Here is a 15,525-nt window from a genome sequence, read left to right on the forward strand (position 1 = left end):
CCAGATAATAGCACTGTGTATGCGGGCAAGCAATCTGAAAAAATTGGATCGCCCAGCTCGCCCGTTTGATCTGATATTTTCAAAGTAAAAGTCGGCTGCACCGGGCAGTGTATGCTCAGCCACGGGCCACCGACAAACATTTCTCCTGTTTCTTCGCAGAAATCGGGGCCAATACACTGTGATATGTGCGGTGTGTCAGGCTGTCAGTCTGACAGGCATTTTATCTGGTAGTGCATGCCCGCGCCTGAGTTGGGAGTAAAACAAAATAATTTGTGGGCTACATGTAACAGCAGCAAGTGTTTATCCTGCATGCAAAAATAATACATGTATTTTCGTCCCTTGCATTGCAGCATGTTTGCTAGTACGCATTTGTATAAGCCGCAATGTGTACGGGCCGCGATTGCTTCGCGATTACGTTCGCACGAAGGATCCACTTGCAAAGTGAGTGACAGGTAGTCAGCATTTGGGGGAGGTAAAGGGGGGTGGCCAGAAAAACGCAGGCGTCTGACCGTTTGAACGCTGTTACAAGAGCGTGCATAAATCAGCCATTGCGATCTCCTGTGCAGCATGAGGGCCCTCTGTGTGTCAGGAGAACTGCAGTGTATGCGGCTGGTCAGACCTGCTGCGAGGGCAAGATGGCTGCTCAATGTGCGTCGATGTTACCGATATTTACGCAGGTAAGCGACGTCGTACGGAGAGAAGGCAGCGGTGCGCGTCCCTATGCTCGGGTGATCTTTGCAACCATTAGCATATTTTCTGGATGGAAGCATTAGCATAATCCTGACCTACTTACACTGCTAAAAGCTATTCTATCGCTGGAATTTACCATTAAACCTATGGGCCTGGTTCACCGTTGTACGATACGCACACAGCAGCCTTTGGACGCAGCTGCTGTATGAATACTGTATATGCTAAAGCTGCCGGAGGCGTCCGAAGAAAAAGACGCCTCCAGCCAGCATCTCAGATCCCACGCCTGCATCCGAAGACACAAGATCGGATCAACATCGCGACCATTGACTAATCAGGTTGTAGCGACCAGGGTCTCAGTAGCATCGCAGCACATGCGCACTGAAGCCCAGTTGCATACGCAGACCACACACCATCATACTTTTCACGCAAACCATCGGGTGCAGCTGGCAGTGCTAAGGCTGAACGTAACGTCACTGATTTTTGCGGGCAGCCCCCCAGACAAGTGGGTGAATCTGCCCACTTCCGAGTGAAGTGGGCAGTACAGGGAGAGAATACTGGGAATTGCGAGTCTGTATGGAGTGGGCAGGGTTAAGATGACACGAGTTGCAACGTTTTAGCCCCAGCGGGGGCGGAGCCTACTGTTAGCCGGCCCCCGAAGTGCTCAGCCGCATCTGGTCTCCAGGCTTCTCCTGGAGAAGAAAAACATGAAGTCGGCAAATATGAGTAACGCCAGGCCAGCATGGGAGCAAACGCACATACGTGACTCAGCTTGCCGGGAATACGCCTGCGCAATCATGTAACTGGAAGCCCGGACTAGAGCTTGTTAAAAAAAAAAAGGATTAATCTAGTAATAATTTGTTTCTGAGAAGCGTATCATCATTTTAATATGTCGCAAGTATGCAGACGATCGGACGGCCGTGTGTTTTACTGAACACCTGCTTGAATTTAAATGCTTATTTTTAATATTGGTCATTATGTTCTCGCTATTGTTTTACATTACTGCAGCCCATGGTCACCCATTGCAGGAAGTGACTGATATACTAGCAGGGCTGTAACTAGGGATGTGTGAGCAGTGCCTTCACACAGGGCTCCGGGGGTGCCACCCTCTATGCCCAATGGTACCTGCAAGTGGCTAGAACGGCACCCTGCAGCAGGGACGTGCAGTCAGGGTAGGCAGAGCCGCCCCTGCCATATTTCCTGAGATTTGATATAAAAATGACTAGAATACAAAGATATTTATAACTTATAAACATCTTCTTTGTTTACTGTAATCATTTTTATAGTTAACGCTCACCAGCTTTGTGGAGCTCCCTGGGACGGCAGGGAGACAACAGATGAGGCAGCAACAGCTCGGCCTCGCTTCTGTATAGTGAGACACTGCTTGCAGAGATGGAGGCGTGTCCACACCATGGGCAGTAAGCTGCACAGAAAGAAAGCTAATAGAGGCATGCCACTGAGTATGTGGGGCATCGTGCCTTGAGCACTGATGGACATCTTGGATGTGTCATGTGACCAGGAAGTGTACTGCAGTGTTTAGAGGGCCTGATTCAGAGCCGGACACTCTGAAAGAGCGCCCGCTCTGAATCAGGGCGTTTTTTTTTTTCTTATTGTGGCCTTTTGGCCGCTCGCATAGCTGTGGGTTACCACCCACAGCTTATGCAAACGTCCATGATGATGGACGCGATGGTCAAGACCATCGGGCTTGCGACGAGACCCTTGCGGTAGGGTCTCGTCTGCCGCAAGCCCTGGAGTGCTTTTGGCTCTATCAGAGCCAAAAGCACTCCCACTGACATCACTAGTGATGTCAGTGGGGCCGGCCCCAGACGGTAGGCGTTCCCATGGGAACGCTTCCGTCTGGGCAGCCATGCCCCCGGCACGCCCACCAAAGGGGGCGTGCTGTCACTCGCCATCGACAGCACGCCCCCTTTGGTGCAAGACCTGGAGCGACGGCTTGGCCGTCGCTATCCGGGTCTCGCGCATGCGCATGACAGAGCAGCCTCCGTCGTGTGCATGCGCACTTACCCAACATCGACCCGCTTGCGAGCGCTCAGCGCTCGCGAGCGGGTCTGAATCAGGCCCTCAGTCAGCACTCAGGAACGGCAAGAGAAGACACAGTGATGCAGGTAGGAGAATTAGTGGACACTGAAGCTTAGTGTAGCGAGGGGAGAGTTACAGTGAGTAGGGGGTGGGATAGGCTCCCAGCACTCGGTATGCAATCGGGAAGCCGACTGCCTAAATACCGGCAGCCGGCTTCCCGACTGTCATATCCCGGCAAGGGTGAAATGCCGGGCATCTAGATGTAGACCCCCGGCATTGACCCGACGTCGGGAGACCGGCGCCCGGCATCCCGATCGTAGTGATGCCGGGCGCCGCGAGCGGACAGCCGCGGGGGGGAGGGTTAGGCTAGGGGGAGGGAGGGTTAGTTAGGCACCCCAGGGGAACTTAGGGTTAGGCAGCGGGGAAGGGGGTGGTTAGGGTTAGGCACTTAGAGGGGGGATTAGGGTTAGGCACTTGGGGGGGGAGGTTAGGGTTAGGCACCCCTAAGGAGGGTTAGACAATACTTACCTATCCACGATCGGGATTTCCAGCGCTGTCGGGCTTCCGCTGCCGAGATCTCTGCTGATGTCGGGCTGCCGCTGCCGGGAATCGAACCCGGCATACCAATTCCCAGCACTCAGACCCATCTCCATGCCAGTAGCACTACTGCAGAGCTGCCCGAAGTGTCCAAACAATGCTTTAGGCAAGTGGCTGTCCTGATTTTATGGTAATTTTGCCTGTATCTTAGCGCACCTTCATTATTTTATTGTTCCTTAAACGCCGCTATGTGCGAGATCAGTGGCGGGATGCATGGCATGCTAAATTCAATGCTTGATGCATCCCGCCCTACGGGGCCTATTCATCGTGATATATCTACGCTATCTGCTGCGGCCCTTCCACGTCTCGCAGCTGCCACAGCCCCCATGGGTTTCCTCTGGAACTCTCCCCAGCAATGGCAGCCTGCGTTTTTCTAACCACCACACGCTGAGTACTTTGCGAATGGTTCCGCTGTACGAATGTAGACGCGTGCGGTGGTGCGTTCACACATGCGCAGTAGCAAACTATCGCTCGATCTGCAGAAATATCGGCGCTGCGTCCCCTGATGAATCAGGCCCGGCTCAGTCTGACTCTTATCTGTAACGTCTGCTGCTAACTAGGTTCTTCTGTGCCAGCATGTAATTACCTACAGCAACTGCCCCCAGGCCGCGCATCCTGCTCCCTCAGTGACCGCAGCACTACATGAATGACGGCCGGACCTCAGCAAGCCGGGAGCAGCCAGCAACCGGGAGTGATTTATACACACTGTATATATACACGGGAGCCCGGGACAGGGAGGGGCCACCAGTAGGCGTGTCCGGCGTGTGGGAGGGGTTAATGGAGTAAAGGGGGCGTGTCCGGCCAGTAACCGGCGCTCTGGGCGGGAAGGCGGTAAATACGGATCCGGGCCGGGGGCTGTGGTTGTGGTTGTGGCGGTGGCGGCGGCAGGATGAGGGCTGTGGCGGGGTCTCTCCTGCTGTACCTGGCGGAGCGGGCGGCGGGTGAGTCCTCTAAATATCGCTCCCCGGCTACTAGCGCGATCAGTGTGTGATGGGAGCTGTATGTATACATGTGTGTGTGTGTGATGGGTGCTGTATGTATACATGTGTGTGTGTGTGATGGGTGCTGTATGTATACATGTGTGTGTGTGTGATGGGTGCTGTATGTATACATGTGTGTGTGATGGGTGCTGTATGTATACATGTGTGTGTGATGGGTGCTGTATGTATACATGTGTGTGTGATGGGTGCTGTATGTATACATGTGTGTGTGTGTGATGGGAGCTGTATGTATACATGTGTGTGTGATGGGAGCTGTATGTATACGTGTGTGTGTGTGTGTGTGTGTGTGTGTGATGGGTGCTGTATGTATACGTGTGTGTGTGATGGGTGCTGTATGTATACGTGTGTGTGTGATGGGTGCTGTATGTATACATGTGTGTGTGATGGGTGCTGTATGTATACATGTGTGTGTGATGGGTGCTGTATGTATACATGTGTGTGTGATGGGTGCTGTATGTATACATGTGTGTGTGTGATGGGTGCTGTATGTATACATGTGTGTGTGATGGGTGCTGTATGTATACATGTGTGTGTGATGGGTGCTGTATGTATACATGTGTGTGTGATGGGTGCTGTATGTATACATGTGTGTGTGATGGGTGCTGTATGTATACATGTGTGTGTGTGATGGGTGCTGTATGGATACGTGTGTGTGATGGGTGCTGTGTGTGTGTGATGGGTGCTGTATGTATACGTGTGTGTGTGTGATGGGAGCTGTATGTATACGTGTGTGTGTGTGATGGGTGCTGTATGTATACATGTGTGTGTGATGGGTGCTGTATGTATACATGTGTGTGTGATGGGTGCTGTATGTATACATGTGTGTGTGTGATGGGTGCTGTATGTATACATGTGTGTGTGTGATGGGTGCTGTATGTATACATGTGTGTGTGTGATGGGTGCTGTATGTATACATGTGTGTGTGATGGGAGCTGTATGTATACGTGTGTGTGTGTGTGATGGGTGCTGTATGTATACATGTGTGTGTGATGGGTGCTGTATGTATACATGTGTGTGTGATGGGTGCTGTATGTATACATGTGTGTGTGATGGGTGCTGTATGTATACATGTGTGTGTGTGTGATGGGAGCTGTATGTATACATGTGTGTGTGATGGGAGCTGTATGTATACGTGTGTGTGTGTGTGTGTGATGGGTGCTGTATGTATACGTGTGTGTGTGATGGGTGCTGTATGTATACGTGTGTGTGTGATGGGTGCTGTATGTATACATGTGTGTGTGATGGGTGCTGTATGTATACATGTGTGTGTGATGGGTGCTGTATGTATACATGTGTGTGTGATGGGTGCTGTATGTATACATGTGTGTGTGATGGGTGCTGTATGTATACATGTGTGTGTGATGGGTGCTGTATGTATACATGTGTGTGTGATGGGTGCTGTATGTATACATGTGTGTGTGTGATGGGTGCTGTATGGATACGTGTGTGTGTGTGTGATGGGTGCTGTGTGTGTGTGATGGGTGCTGTATGTATACGTGTGTGTGTGTGATGGGAGCTGTATGTATACGTGTGTGTGTGTGATGGGTGCTGTATGTATACATGTGTGTGTGATGGGTGCTGTATGTATACATGTGTGTGTGATGGGTGCTGTATGTATACGTGTGTGTGATGGGTGCTGTATGTATACATGTGTGTGTGTGATGGGTGCTGTATGTATACATGTGTGTGTGATGGGAGCTGTATGTATACGTGTGTGTGTGTGTGATGGGTGCTGTATGTATACATGTGTGTGTGATGGGTGCTGTATGTATACATGTGTGTGTGATGGGTGCTGTATGTATACATGTGTGTGTGATGGGAGCTGTATGTATACATGTGTGTGTGATGGGTGCTGTATGTATACATGTGTGTGTGATGGGTGCTGTATGTATACATGTGTGTGTGATGGGTGCTGTATGTATACATGTGTGTGTGATGGGTGCTGTATGTATACATGTGTGTGTGATGGGTGCTGTATGTATACATGTGTGTGTGATGGGTGCTGTATGTATACATGTGTGTGTGATGGGTGCTGTATGTATACATGTGTGTGTGATGGGTGCTGTATGGATACATGTGTGTATGTGTGATGGGTGCTGTATGGATACGTGTGTGTGTGTGTGTGTGTGTGATGGGTGCTGTGTGTGTGTGATGGGTGCTGTATGTATACATGTGTGTGTGATGGGTGCTGTATGTATATATGTGTGTGTGACGGGTGCTGTATGTATATTTCTACTTCAGGGTCCATAGGGGGTCCACAGGGTTGACCTTGGGGTATAGCTGGATCTGGATCCATGGGCGCCACACAGTTAAAAGCTTTGCTGCTCCCAGGATGCACTTGGGTCCGTCCTCCTCTATACCCTGTCCCCGAGCCACAGCACCTCAGTTTAAGTTGGTGCCTGGCCGGAGTCGGGTCACCCTGCGCCCCCTAAAGCTTTTTTATTTCTTTTTGAAAAAAAAAAAAAAAAGTGCTTGTTAGGTTTTTTTATTTATACAAGGCTCTGTAGTGGTAGCGTAGGGCTGTCTGTGCAGACGCCCACGCTGCCGCTCTTATTCCCCGCTGGCGCCGCCAGTATCGCACTGGGGATCGTGGCGGGAGGCCAGAGTCCGTGCTAGCCTAACTCAGGGGACCTCCCTGGACTGGTGCTGGAGACACCGGGGACAAGGTAAGCCGCGAGTGGCCGATTAGCGACGGCTCGCGGGTCTTGCCAGCAATGCAGTCCTTTGCCCCCGGTTCTAGGGGGCTGCCAGCGGTGGCGGCGGGCTCCCCCTCTGTGGTGGAATGCCCCGTCAGTCCACTAGACCACCAGGGTTACATCTCGGCAAGCGGGATGCTGGCAACCCGGGGGTTAATGGCTAGCCAGGGGAGGCAGCCTTCCCTGTATAGCAGCTCCTCCCCTCAGCTCAGCGCGCCTTTCAGCTCGTAGTCTGGCGTCGCTGAGCTGCAGATTACTCGGCCACTCCTCCTCTGAGGTCTGTGGGGGCCACTTTCTCTGTGGCAGCGCAGATACTCTCAGGGAGCATACGGACCGGTCCCCCTGTGTACCTCTCCCCCGATCAAGGACAGTGTACACAGCGCTATAGCCCTCCCAGACATTGAATCTGGCAGGTTGATTGTAGTGGAAAGGTGCAGTGAGTATACTTCTCTGCATGGTATGTGACTTTTGCTAGTGCTGCCTGTCTGTGCTTATTTCTACTTACTGTCAGCCTATACCTATCCCTTTACTTCTCCTACAAGCCCTACAGGTGTGTGGGGGAGGGGCGTTTCTACAGACCTCACCTATATAAATCACGTATTTGTGAGGTCCGTCACATACAGTTGTGTGCTACACAGTACCATATTGTGGGCTGTTGTTCAGCACACTGGTGAGTGCGCTTGTTTCGGCTCTGTTGCCAGATATATTTATTTGTATAATATATTTTGTCATGTCGGACGAGGAGATTGAGCACTCCGTGGCTCCGGTGTTGGTCTCCTGCGGACGCTGTTCTGCAGGAGTGGATAAGGAGGATTTGTCACTGGATGGCCTGTGTAGACGGTGCCAGGTGATTCCTGGCCCCTCAAAACCTCCTATAACGCAGGAGCCACCATGGGCGATGTTTTCTCAAGTGCTGGTGTCTATTGCAGACCATCTGTCGGTCCCGACTGCGGTTCCTGCTAGGGCGTTGCCCCAGCCGTCTGTCCCCCATTCCCCGGGTGTCCCACAATTATTGCGCAGCCCCCCCGGGTCTCAGTCTGTTGGTCCTTATGCGGGGTTGCCTATGTATATACAGGCTTCCCCGTTGATGCAGCAGTCTGTGGTGCCCTTCCAGGCCCCTCTGGCGGCTCCTTCACCCTGGGTGGATGTGCTCTCCAACTCCGTACAAAATTTGGCGGCCGCGTCTTTGGCTTTTCAGTCAATGTTGCAGACTGACATGCCTTCCAGGGCATCAAAATGCCCACTAATGGCGCAGGCGGCACATGTATCGGACTCGGAGGGGTCCTCAGATGATGGGGAGGTTCCTGACTACACTGACTCGGACACATCGGTCCAGGAAGTGGATACCAAATCGTCCATTAATGTGCGAGCACTGGTAAGGGTGGTGCGTGCCATTCTCTTGATAGAGGATGAGGCACCAGCTCCTAAGTCGAAGTATCCTAGTTTTAAAAAGACTAAGGTGGCTTCTGCGGTGTTTCCCCTGTCTGATCAGTTGACGGGTCATATGGCGGTGGCTTGGCAGGCGCCCAGTAAGAGATTCCTACCTCAGAAGCGGTTGGCTTCTAATTACCCCTTTCCTGAGGCACATTGTAAGAAATGGGAAACTCCACCGGCGGTGGATTCTCACGTTACCCGTTTAATAAGGAGCGCTACTTTGCCATTACCGTCTATATCCTCGCTGAAGGATCCCACGGACAGCAAAGTTGAGACTTGCTTGAAGTCTATTTACTCCCTCTCAGGGGCAGTGGCCCGGCCGTCCATGGCCATCTCCTGGGTGGCCAAGGCCATTGAGGGATGGGCTAACGCATTGGAGGATACCTTTCCGGACGGCGCTCCGGATGTCCAGAGGGCGTTGTTGGGACAGATGAGGGACGCTGCTTCCTACATTGGACAAGCCTCTTTGGATGCTAGTCTGCTGACTTCTCGAGTATCGGCTGCAGCAGTATCTGCCCGCCGATCCTTATGGCTGAGGTCCTTGAGAGCGGACTCTGATTCAAAGAAGGGCCTGGAGGCCTTGCCTTTCAATGGAGAACTACTATTTGGTCCGGACTTGGACAAAATAGTGGCTACCCTGGCTAAATTCAAGTCTGCTTTCCTCCCTTCGGCGGCAACGCCTGCCGAGGTCCGGAGCTCGGCTTTTCATTCCTTTCAGGTTCAGGGTAAGGCAAAAGGTCAGTCCTTCCCGAGACAGTCGGCGAGTAAGACTGCCTCTAAACCCAAGAAGCAAGCCTGGAGTGCTCGGCGCCCTTCTTCCAAGCAGGAAGATAAACCTGCGGCCTGATGGGACGGGCCTCCCTCTGGGGGACCTCAGAGTGGAAGGCCGACTTCTATTTGCCCAGTGCTGGCACAATACCTCCACGGATGCCTGGGTTCGAGAAGTGGTCTCCCAGGGGTACGCCCTGTCTTTTCGGCACAGACCGCCCCACCAGTTTTTCTGCATGAGTCCTTCTCAGGACAAGACCAAGATGTTACAGATTCAGGAGGCTATAGCATACTTGCTGAAAGCAGGGGTCATTGTTCCCGTTCCTCAATCACAACGAGGGATGCGGTACTATTCGTCTCTGTTTCTGGTGCAGAAACCCAATGGTTCTTATCGCCCTATCCTCAATTTGAAGTCTCTGAACAAATTCCTCAGAGTTCCCAAATTCAGGATGGAAACGTTACGTTCCATCATTCTGGCGATGGAGCCTGGGGATTACATGGTGTCCCTGGATATCCAGGACGCCTACCTCCATGTTCTGATAGCACCTTCGCACCAGCGGTATCTGAGGTTCGCTGTCCTTCAGCAGCATTATCAGTTCAGGGCGCTACCCTTTGGCCTCTCCATGGCGCTGAGGGTATTCGCAAAGATTATGGCTGTCATGGCCGCACATCTTCGGAACCAGAATGTACGGCAGCTGCCGTATCTGGACGACCTCCTGTTGCTGGCGAGCTCCCCGGAGGTACTGCTTCAACATCTCCACCTGACGGTCGCTTGCCTGCAAGCGCACGGGTGGCTGATAAATTGGACAAAGTCCTCCCTGATTCCATCACAGCGGATGGTTCATTTGGGAGCCCTGCTGGATTCTCATCAGCAAAGGATCTTCCTGACTCCGGAGAAGGTCTCCTCCCTACAGCTGCGGGTACACAGTTGCCTGAGCAGTTGCCGCCTGTCAGTCCATTCGGCTATGAGAGTCCTGGGTCCATGGTGTCGACATTCGACATGGTGGAATTTGCCCAGTTCCATTCCCGGCCCCTGCAGGGGCTGATTCTATCGGAATGGAACGGGTTACCTCACCGGATCCGCTCTCAGATGCTGGTGTTGTCCCCGGAGGTTCGGCAGTCTTTGGCTTGGTGGCTTCAGACAGCTCATCCTTTTGGATCCTGGACTGGGTCCTGCTCACGACAGATGCCAGTCTCCGGGGTTGGGGGGCAGTGACCGTCTCTTTGTCGCTTCAGGGTCGTTGGTCCGTGGAAGAAGCACTTCTCCCCATCAACATCCTGGAACTGCGGGCAGTATACAGGGCCCTGCAGTCGTCCGGCCCCACTCTTCACGGAAGGGCGGTTCAGGTGCCGTCCGACAACGCCACCACAGTGGCATAGAACAACCACCAAGGAGGAACTCACAGTCGGGCAGCGTTGTCGGAGGTGTCTCGCATTCTTGCTTGGGCGGAGTGTCACATTCCAGCGATCTCTGCAGTCTTCATTCCCGGAGTCCTCAATTGGGAGGCGGACTTCCTCAGCCGTCACGACGTGCATCCCGGGGAATGGTCGCTTCACCCAGAGGTGTTTCAGCTACTCGTGGACAGGTGGGGGCTGCCGGAGCTGGACTTGATGGCCTCCCGTCACAATCACAAGTTGCCCGTTTACGGGTCAAGCACAAGAGACGCAGGCGCCTGTCTAGTAGACGCGCTGTCGGTGAAATGGACGTTTCACCTGGCGTATCTGTTCCTCCGATATCCCTACTTCCTCGGGTTCTGCGGAAATTCAAGCAGGATGGCGGCACGCTCGTGCTGGTGGCTCCAGCGTGGCCCAGACGTCCTTGGTACTCCGATCTGAGGTGTCTCTCCATCGACGCTCCGTACCTTCTTCCTCAGCGTCGGGACCTGTTGTCTCAAGGGCCCTGCCTTTACCCGGATCTGGGTCGGCTGTCTTTGACTGCGTGGCTCTTGAGACAGCCATCTTGAGGTCTCAGGGTTTCTCCAGTTCGGTCATTGGTACCATGCTCAGGGCACGCAAGCCTGCTTCCGCACGGATTTACCACAGGGTGTGGCGCACTTACTTTCAGTGGTGTGAATCCAGAGGCTATGATCCTCAGGTGTTACGAGTTTCCAGAATCTTGGAGTTCCTCAATCAGGTTTGGACCTCGGCTTACGCCTTGCCTCTCTGAAGGTTCATGTGTCTGCTTTGTCCGTGTGGTTTCAACAACCAATTGCTATACTGCCAGATGTTCACACCTTTTTCCAGGGTGTTCTCAGGATCCAGCCTCCCTTCGTGGCTCCTTGGGACTTGGCAGTGGTGCTACGGGTCTTGCAGGGTCCTCCTTTTGAGCCTCTTGAGTCGGTGGACCTCAAGTGGCTGACGTTTAAGACCGTTTTTCCCCTGGCAATTGCTTTTGCCAGGAGGGTGTCAGAATTGGGGGCGCTTTCCTGTCGCCCTCCTTTTCTGATTTTTCACCACTACAGAGTGGTGCTCCACACTCGTCCTGAGTTTTTGCCCAAAGTGGTCTCGAAGTTCCACATCAATCAGGAACTTGTTGTGCCAGCTTTTCAGTCACCTGATCTTTCAGCTGGTGAGGCTTCCTTGGATGTAGTCCGGGCGCTTAGAATCTATGTGGACCGGACTGATTCGGTTAGGAAATCTGATTCATTGTTTGTCCTCTTCGGTTTTCACAAGAGGGGTTGGCCGGCCAACAAACGTTAGCCCGTTGGCTTCGTTCCGTTATTTGTGAGGCTTATGCACAGGAAGGTTTATCTGTGCCAGCCTCTGTTAAGGCTCATTCCACTCGTTCTGTGTGTCCCTCTTGGGCTGCTAGACGTGGCGTCTCTGCTGTTCAGCTGTGTAAGGCGGCCACTTGGTCTTCGATTCAAACGTTTTTGAGGTTCTATGCGTTTGACACCTTCGCCTCTCAGGATGCATCCTTCGGGCATAGGATTCTCCTTTCTGCACAGGAGCGTCCCCGCCCTTAGTTGAACTGCTTTGGGACATCCCCAAGGTCAACCCTGTGGACCCCCTATGGACCCTGAAGTAGAAAACAAGAGATATGGTAAGAACTTACCTTTGTTATCTCTGCTTCTACGAAGTCCATAGGGTCCACAGGGCGCCCGCCCTGACGCACCTGGCTTCAAAAGGGCTGTGTTGCTGGTCACCGGTTTTCCGTCTCCCTTTTCTGTGAGTATGGTTTTCTTCTGTGTTCCAGTCTTCCTTCTCTCAGTTTAGTCTCCTCCTCCGGCCTTGGCTGCTTACCAACTGAGGTGCTGTGGCTCGGGGGCGGGGTATAGAGGAGGACGGACCAAAGTGCATCCTGGGAGCCTCAAAGCTTTAACTGCGTGGTGCCCATGGATCCAGATCCAGCTTATACCCCAAGGTCAACCCTGTGGACCCTATGGACTTCGTAGAAACAGAGATAACAAAGGTAAGTTCTTACCATATCTCTTGTTATGTGTGTGATGGGTGATATATGGGGACCTTGACCCTGATTCAGAGCCGGACACTCTGACAGAGCGCTCGCTCTGAATCAGGGCCGGTCTTCTTTTTTTCTTTTTTAGAGTGGCCTCCTGGCCGCTCGCATAGCTGTGGGTGACCACCCACAGCTATAGCGAGCGGCCAGGAAGATGGTCGCGATGGTCAAGATCATCGCGACCATCGGGCTTGCGACGAGACCATTGCGGTAGGGTCTCGTGGCCGCAAGCCGCAGAGAGATTTCGGCTCTAACAGAGCCGAAATCTCTCCCACTGACATCACTTGCCGTCCACATGGGAACTCCTCCGTTTGGACAGCCACTCCCCCGGCCCGCCCACCAATGGGGGCGTGCTGTCACTCAACATCGACAGCACGCCCCCTTTGATACGAGACCCGGAGCAACGGAATGCCCATTGCTATCAGGGTCTCGCGCATGCGCACGACTGAGCCGGCTCCGTCTCGCGCATGCGCACTGGGCTACCATCGACCCGCTTGTGAGCACACAGTGCTCGCGAGCGGATCTGAATCAGGCCCCTAGTTCCATGTGTCCTCCCCCTCACCTTTATAATAATACCTGCGACAGATGGGTGAAGGACGGGAATTATCTCCGGCTGGACCCGGCGCCCCTGTGCGGCCGCACTGACAGAATGTGTCAGGAACCAGCCCTATGGGGACCCCTGTGTGTGTGAGATGGGGTGCTGTGTGGGGACCCCTGTGTGTGAGATGGGGTGCTGTGTGTGTGTGTGTGTGTGTGTGTGTGTGTGTGTGTGTGTGTGTGTGTGTGTGTATGAGTATGATATGGGTGCTGTATGTTTGTATGTATATATGTGTGTGAGATGGGTGCTGTATGTGGATCCGTGTGTGAGATGGGTGCTGTGTGGGGACCCCTGCGGGGGGTGTGCTGTGTGTGTGATCGCAGTATATTTGTGTTTGGACATCATCTTGGCATAGCTTCTTACCCCTTGGTGCCCAGTGATTCCAATTTCCCCTTCAGAGGGCCCTAAAGGTCCTGAAACATCAGGAGACCAGCGGTGGAGCCATCTCTTGTCCACATTGCCCACGAGTCTAGGCATCAGCTTCAGACATTTATATATACATACATTGACTTCAGAACTTTATTTGTATATACATACATCAGCTTCAGACCTTTTATATACAGCCATGGCCAAAAGTTTTGAGAATGACACAAGTATTGGTTTTCACAAAGTCTGCTGCTTTTGTTTTTATGATGGCAATTTGCATATACTCCAGAATGTCATGAAGAATGATCAGATTAATTGCAAAGTCCCTCTTTGCCATGACAATGAACTTAGGGCCTGATTCAGACCCGCTCGCAAGCAGGTCGATTGTGGGACAGTGCGCACGCGAGCCCCGGAGCGAGCGCATAAAGCACTCGCTCCGGTGCTCGCATCCAAAAGGGGTGCTGTCGATGTTGATCGATAGCTCGCCCCGTTTTGGAGGCGGGCACGGGGGATGGCTGGCCAAACGGCAGACGTTCCCGAAGGAACGCCTGCTGTTTGGGGGCGGCCCCACTGACATCACGAGTGATGTCAGTGGATGAGCTTCCAGCTCTATTAGAGCTGAAAGCTCACTGTGGCTTGCGGGAACGAGACCCTACCACAAGGGTCTCGTCGCAAGCCCGATGGTCGCGACCATCACCTGGCCGCTCGCAAAAGCTGTGGGTGGTCCCCCACAGCTATGCGAGCGGCCAGGAGGCCGGATTTAAAAAAAAAAAAAAAAAAAGCGGCCGCCCTGATTCCGAGCGAGCACACGCTTTTTGCGTGCGACTCTGAATCAGACCCTTAATCCCCCAAAACATTTCCACTGCATTTCAGCCCTGCCACAAAAGGACCAGCTGACATCATGTCAGTGATTCTCTCGTTAACACAGGTGAGAGTGTTAACGAGGACAAGGTTGGACATCACTCTGTCATGCTGATTGAGTAAAGGCCCCCATACATCAGAGATGGATTGCAGCAATCGTGCAATTTGCAATCGATTGTGTATAAAAATCTGCAATGTATGGGCTTCACAGATTGCAACCAAACAGTGATTGGAATTGTTTAATCAGATTGTCCAATATGTTGGATTTCACAGATCGATTGGGGTTGTAGATTGCTAGTGTATGGACATAATCAGCAGATTTGCAGATCGTTTCTAGCAAAATGATGGAGCCTTTCAAGATTGCCAGATCTGTGTTTGCTGCAATTGATCTGCAAATCACTGAAAAAGATCTGTAGTTTATGGGCGTAGATTGCTCGATTGGGAAATCATAAAATCGGACAATAAATCTTCAAATTGTTCAATTTTGGTTTTCAGATTGCTGTTGTATGGGGGGCCTTTAGACTAACAGACTGGAAGCTTTAAAAGGAGGGTGGAGCTTGAAATCCTTGTTCTTCCTCTGTTAGCCATGGTTACCTGAACACAGAAAAAAAAAAGAGATTTGCCCCCCAGCACACTGCAGCAAAAACAATACTTAAATCCTACATGATAATAGCGATTCAGAGGTATTAGTTACATACATTTGCAAATATATGAATAAGCGCCAAGCCAATCGTCAAGGCTCCTCTATACTGGCGTCCCTAGCATTAAGGGGTTCACGTCCGAGAAGCAAGGCAACCCAAAAAAATTCCAACCAAGCTTTTTTTTTTTGCATTTTTTTTGCAAGCCATGGTTACCTGCAAGGAAACACGTGCAGTCATTGCTTTGCACAAAAAGGGCTTCACAGGCAAGGATATTGCTGCTAGTAAGATTGCACCTAAATCAACCATTTATTGGATAATCAAGAACTTCAAGGAGAGGGGTTCAATAGTTGTGAAGAAGGCTTCAGGGCAGCAGGACCGT

The 15,525-nt window shown here is 52.2% G+C and overlaps 1 protein-coding gene across 1 annotated transcript in view; it reads left to right on the plus strand.

Moving 5' to 3' along the window:
* The first annotated feature begins 4,201 nt into the window (after positions 1 to 4,201).
* Positions 4,202 to 15,525, plus strand: part of XKR5 (XK related 5) — a 45,192-nt gene continuing 33,868 nt past the window's right edge. Inside the window, exon 1 of the mRNA XM_088467308.1 lies at positions 4,202 to 4,265. Within this exon, the coding sequence (XP_088323434.1) occupies positions 4,214 to 4,265 (52 nt within the window). The 5' untranslated portion in view covers positions 4,202 to 4,213. The remainder of the gene's footprint in view (positions 4,266 to 15,525) is intronic.

Source organism: Taudactylus pleione, unplaced genomic scaffold (genome assembly GCF_031769625.1).
Source record: "Taudactylus pleione unplaced genomic scaffold, aTauple2 ptg000070l, whole genome shotgun sequence".
Classification (NCBI taxonomy): domain Eukaryota; kingdom Metazoa; phylum Chordata; class Amphibia; order Anura; family Myobatrachidae; genus Taudactylus; species Taudactylus pleione.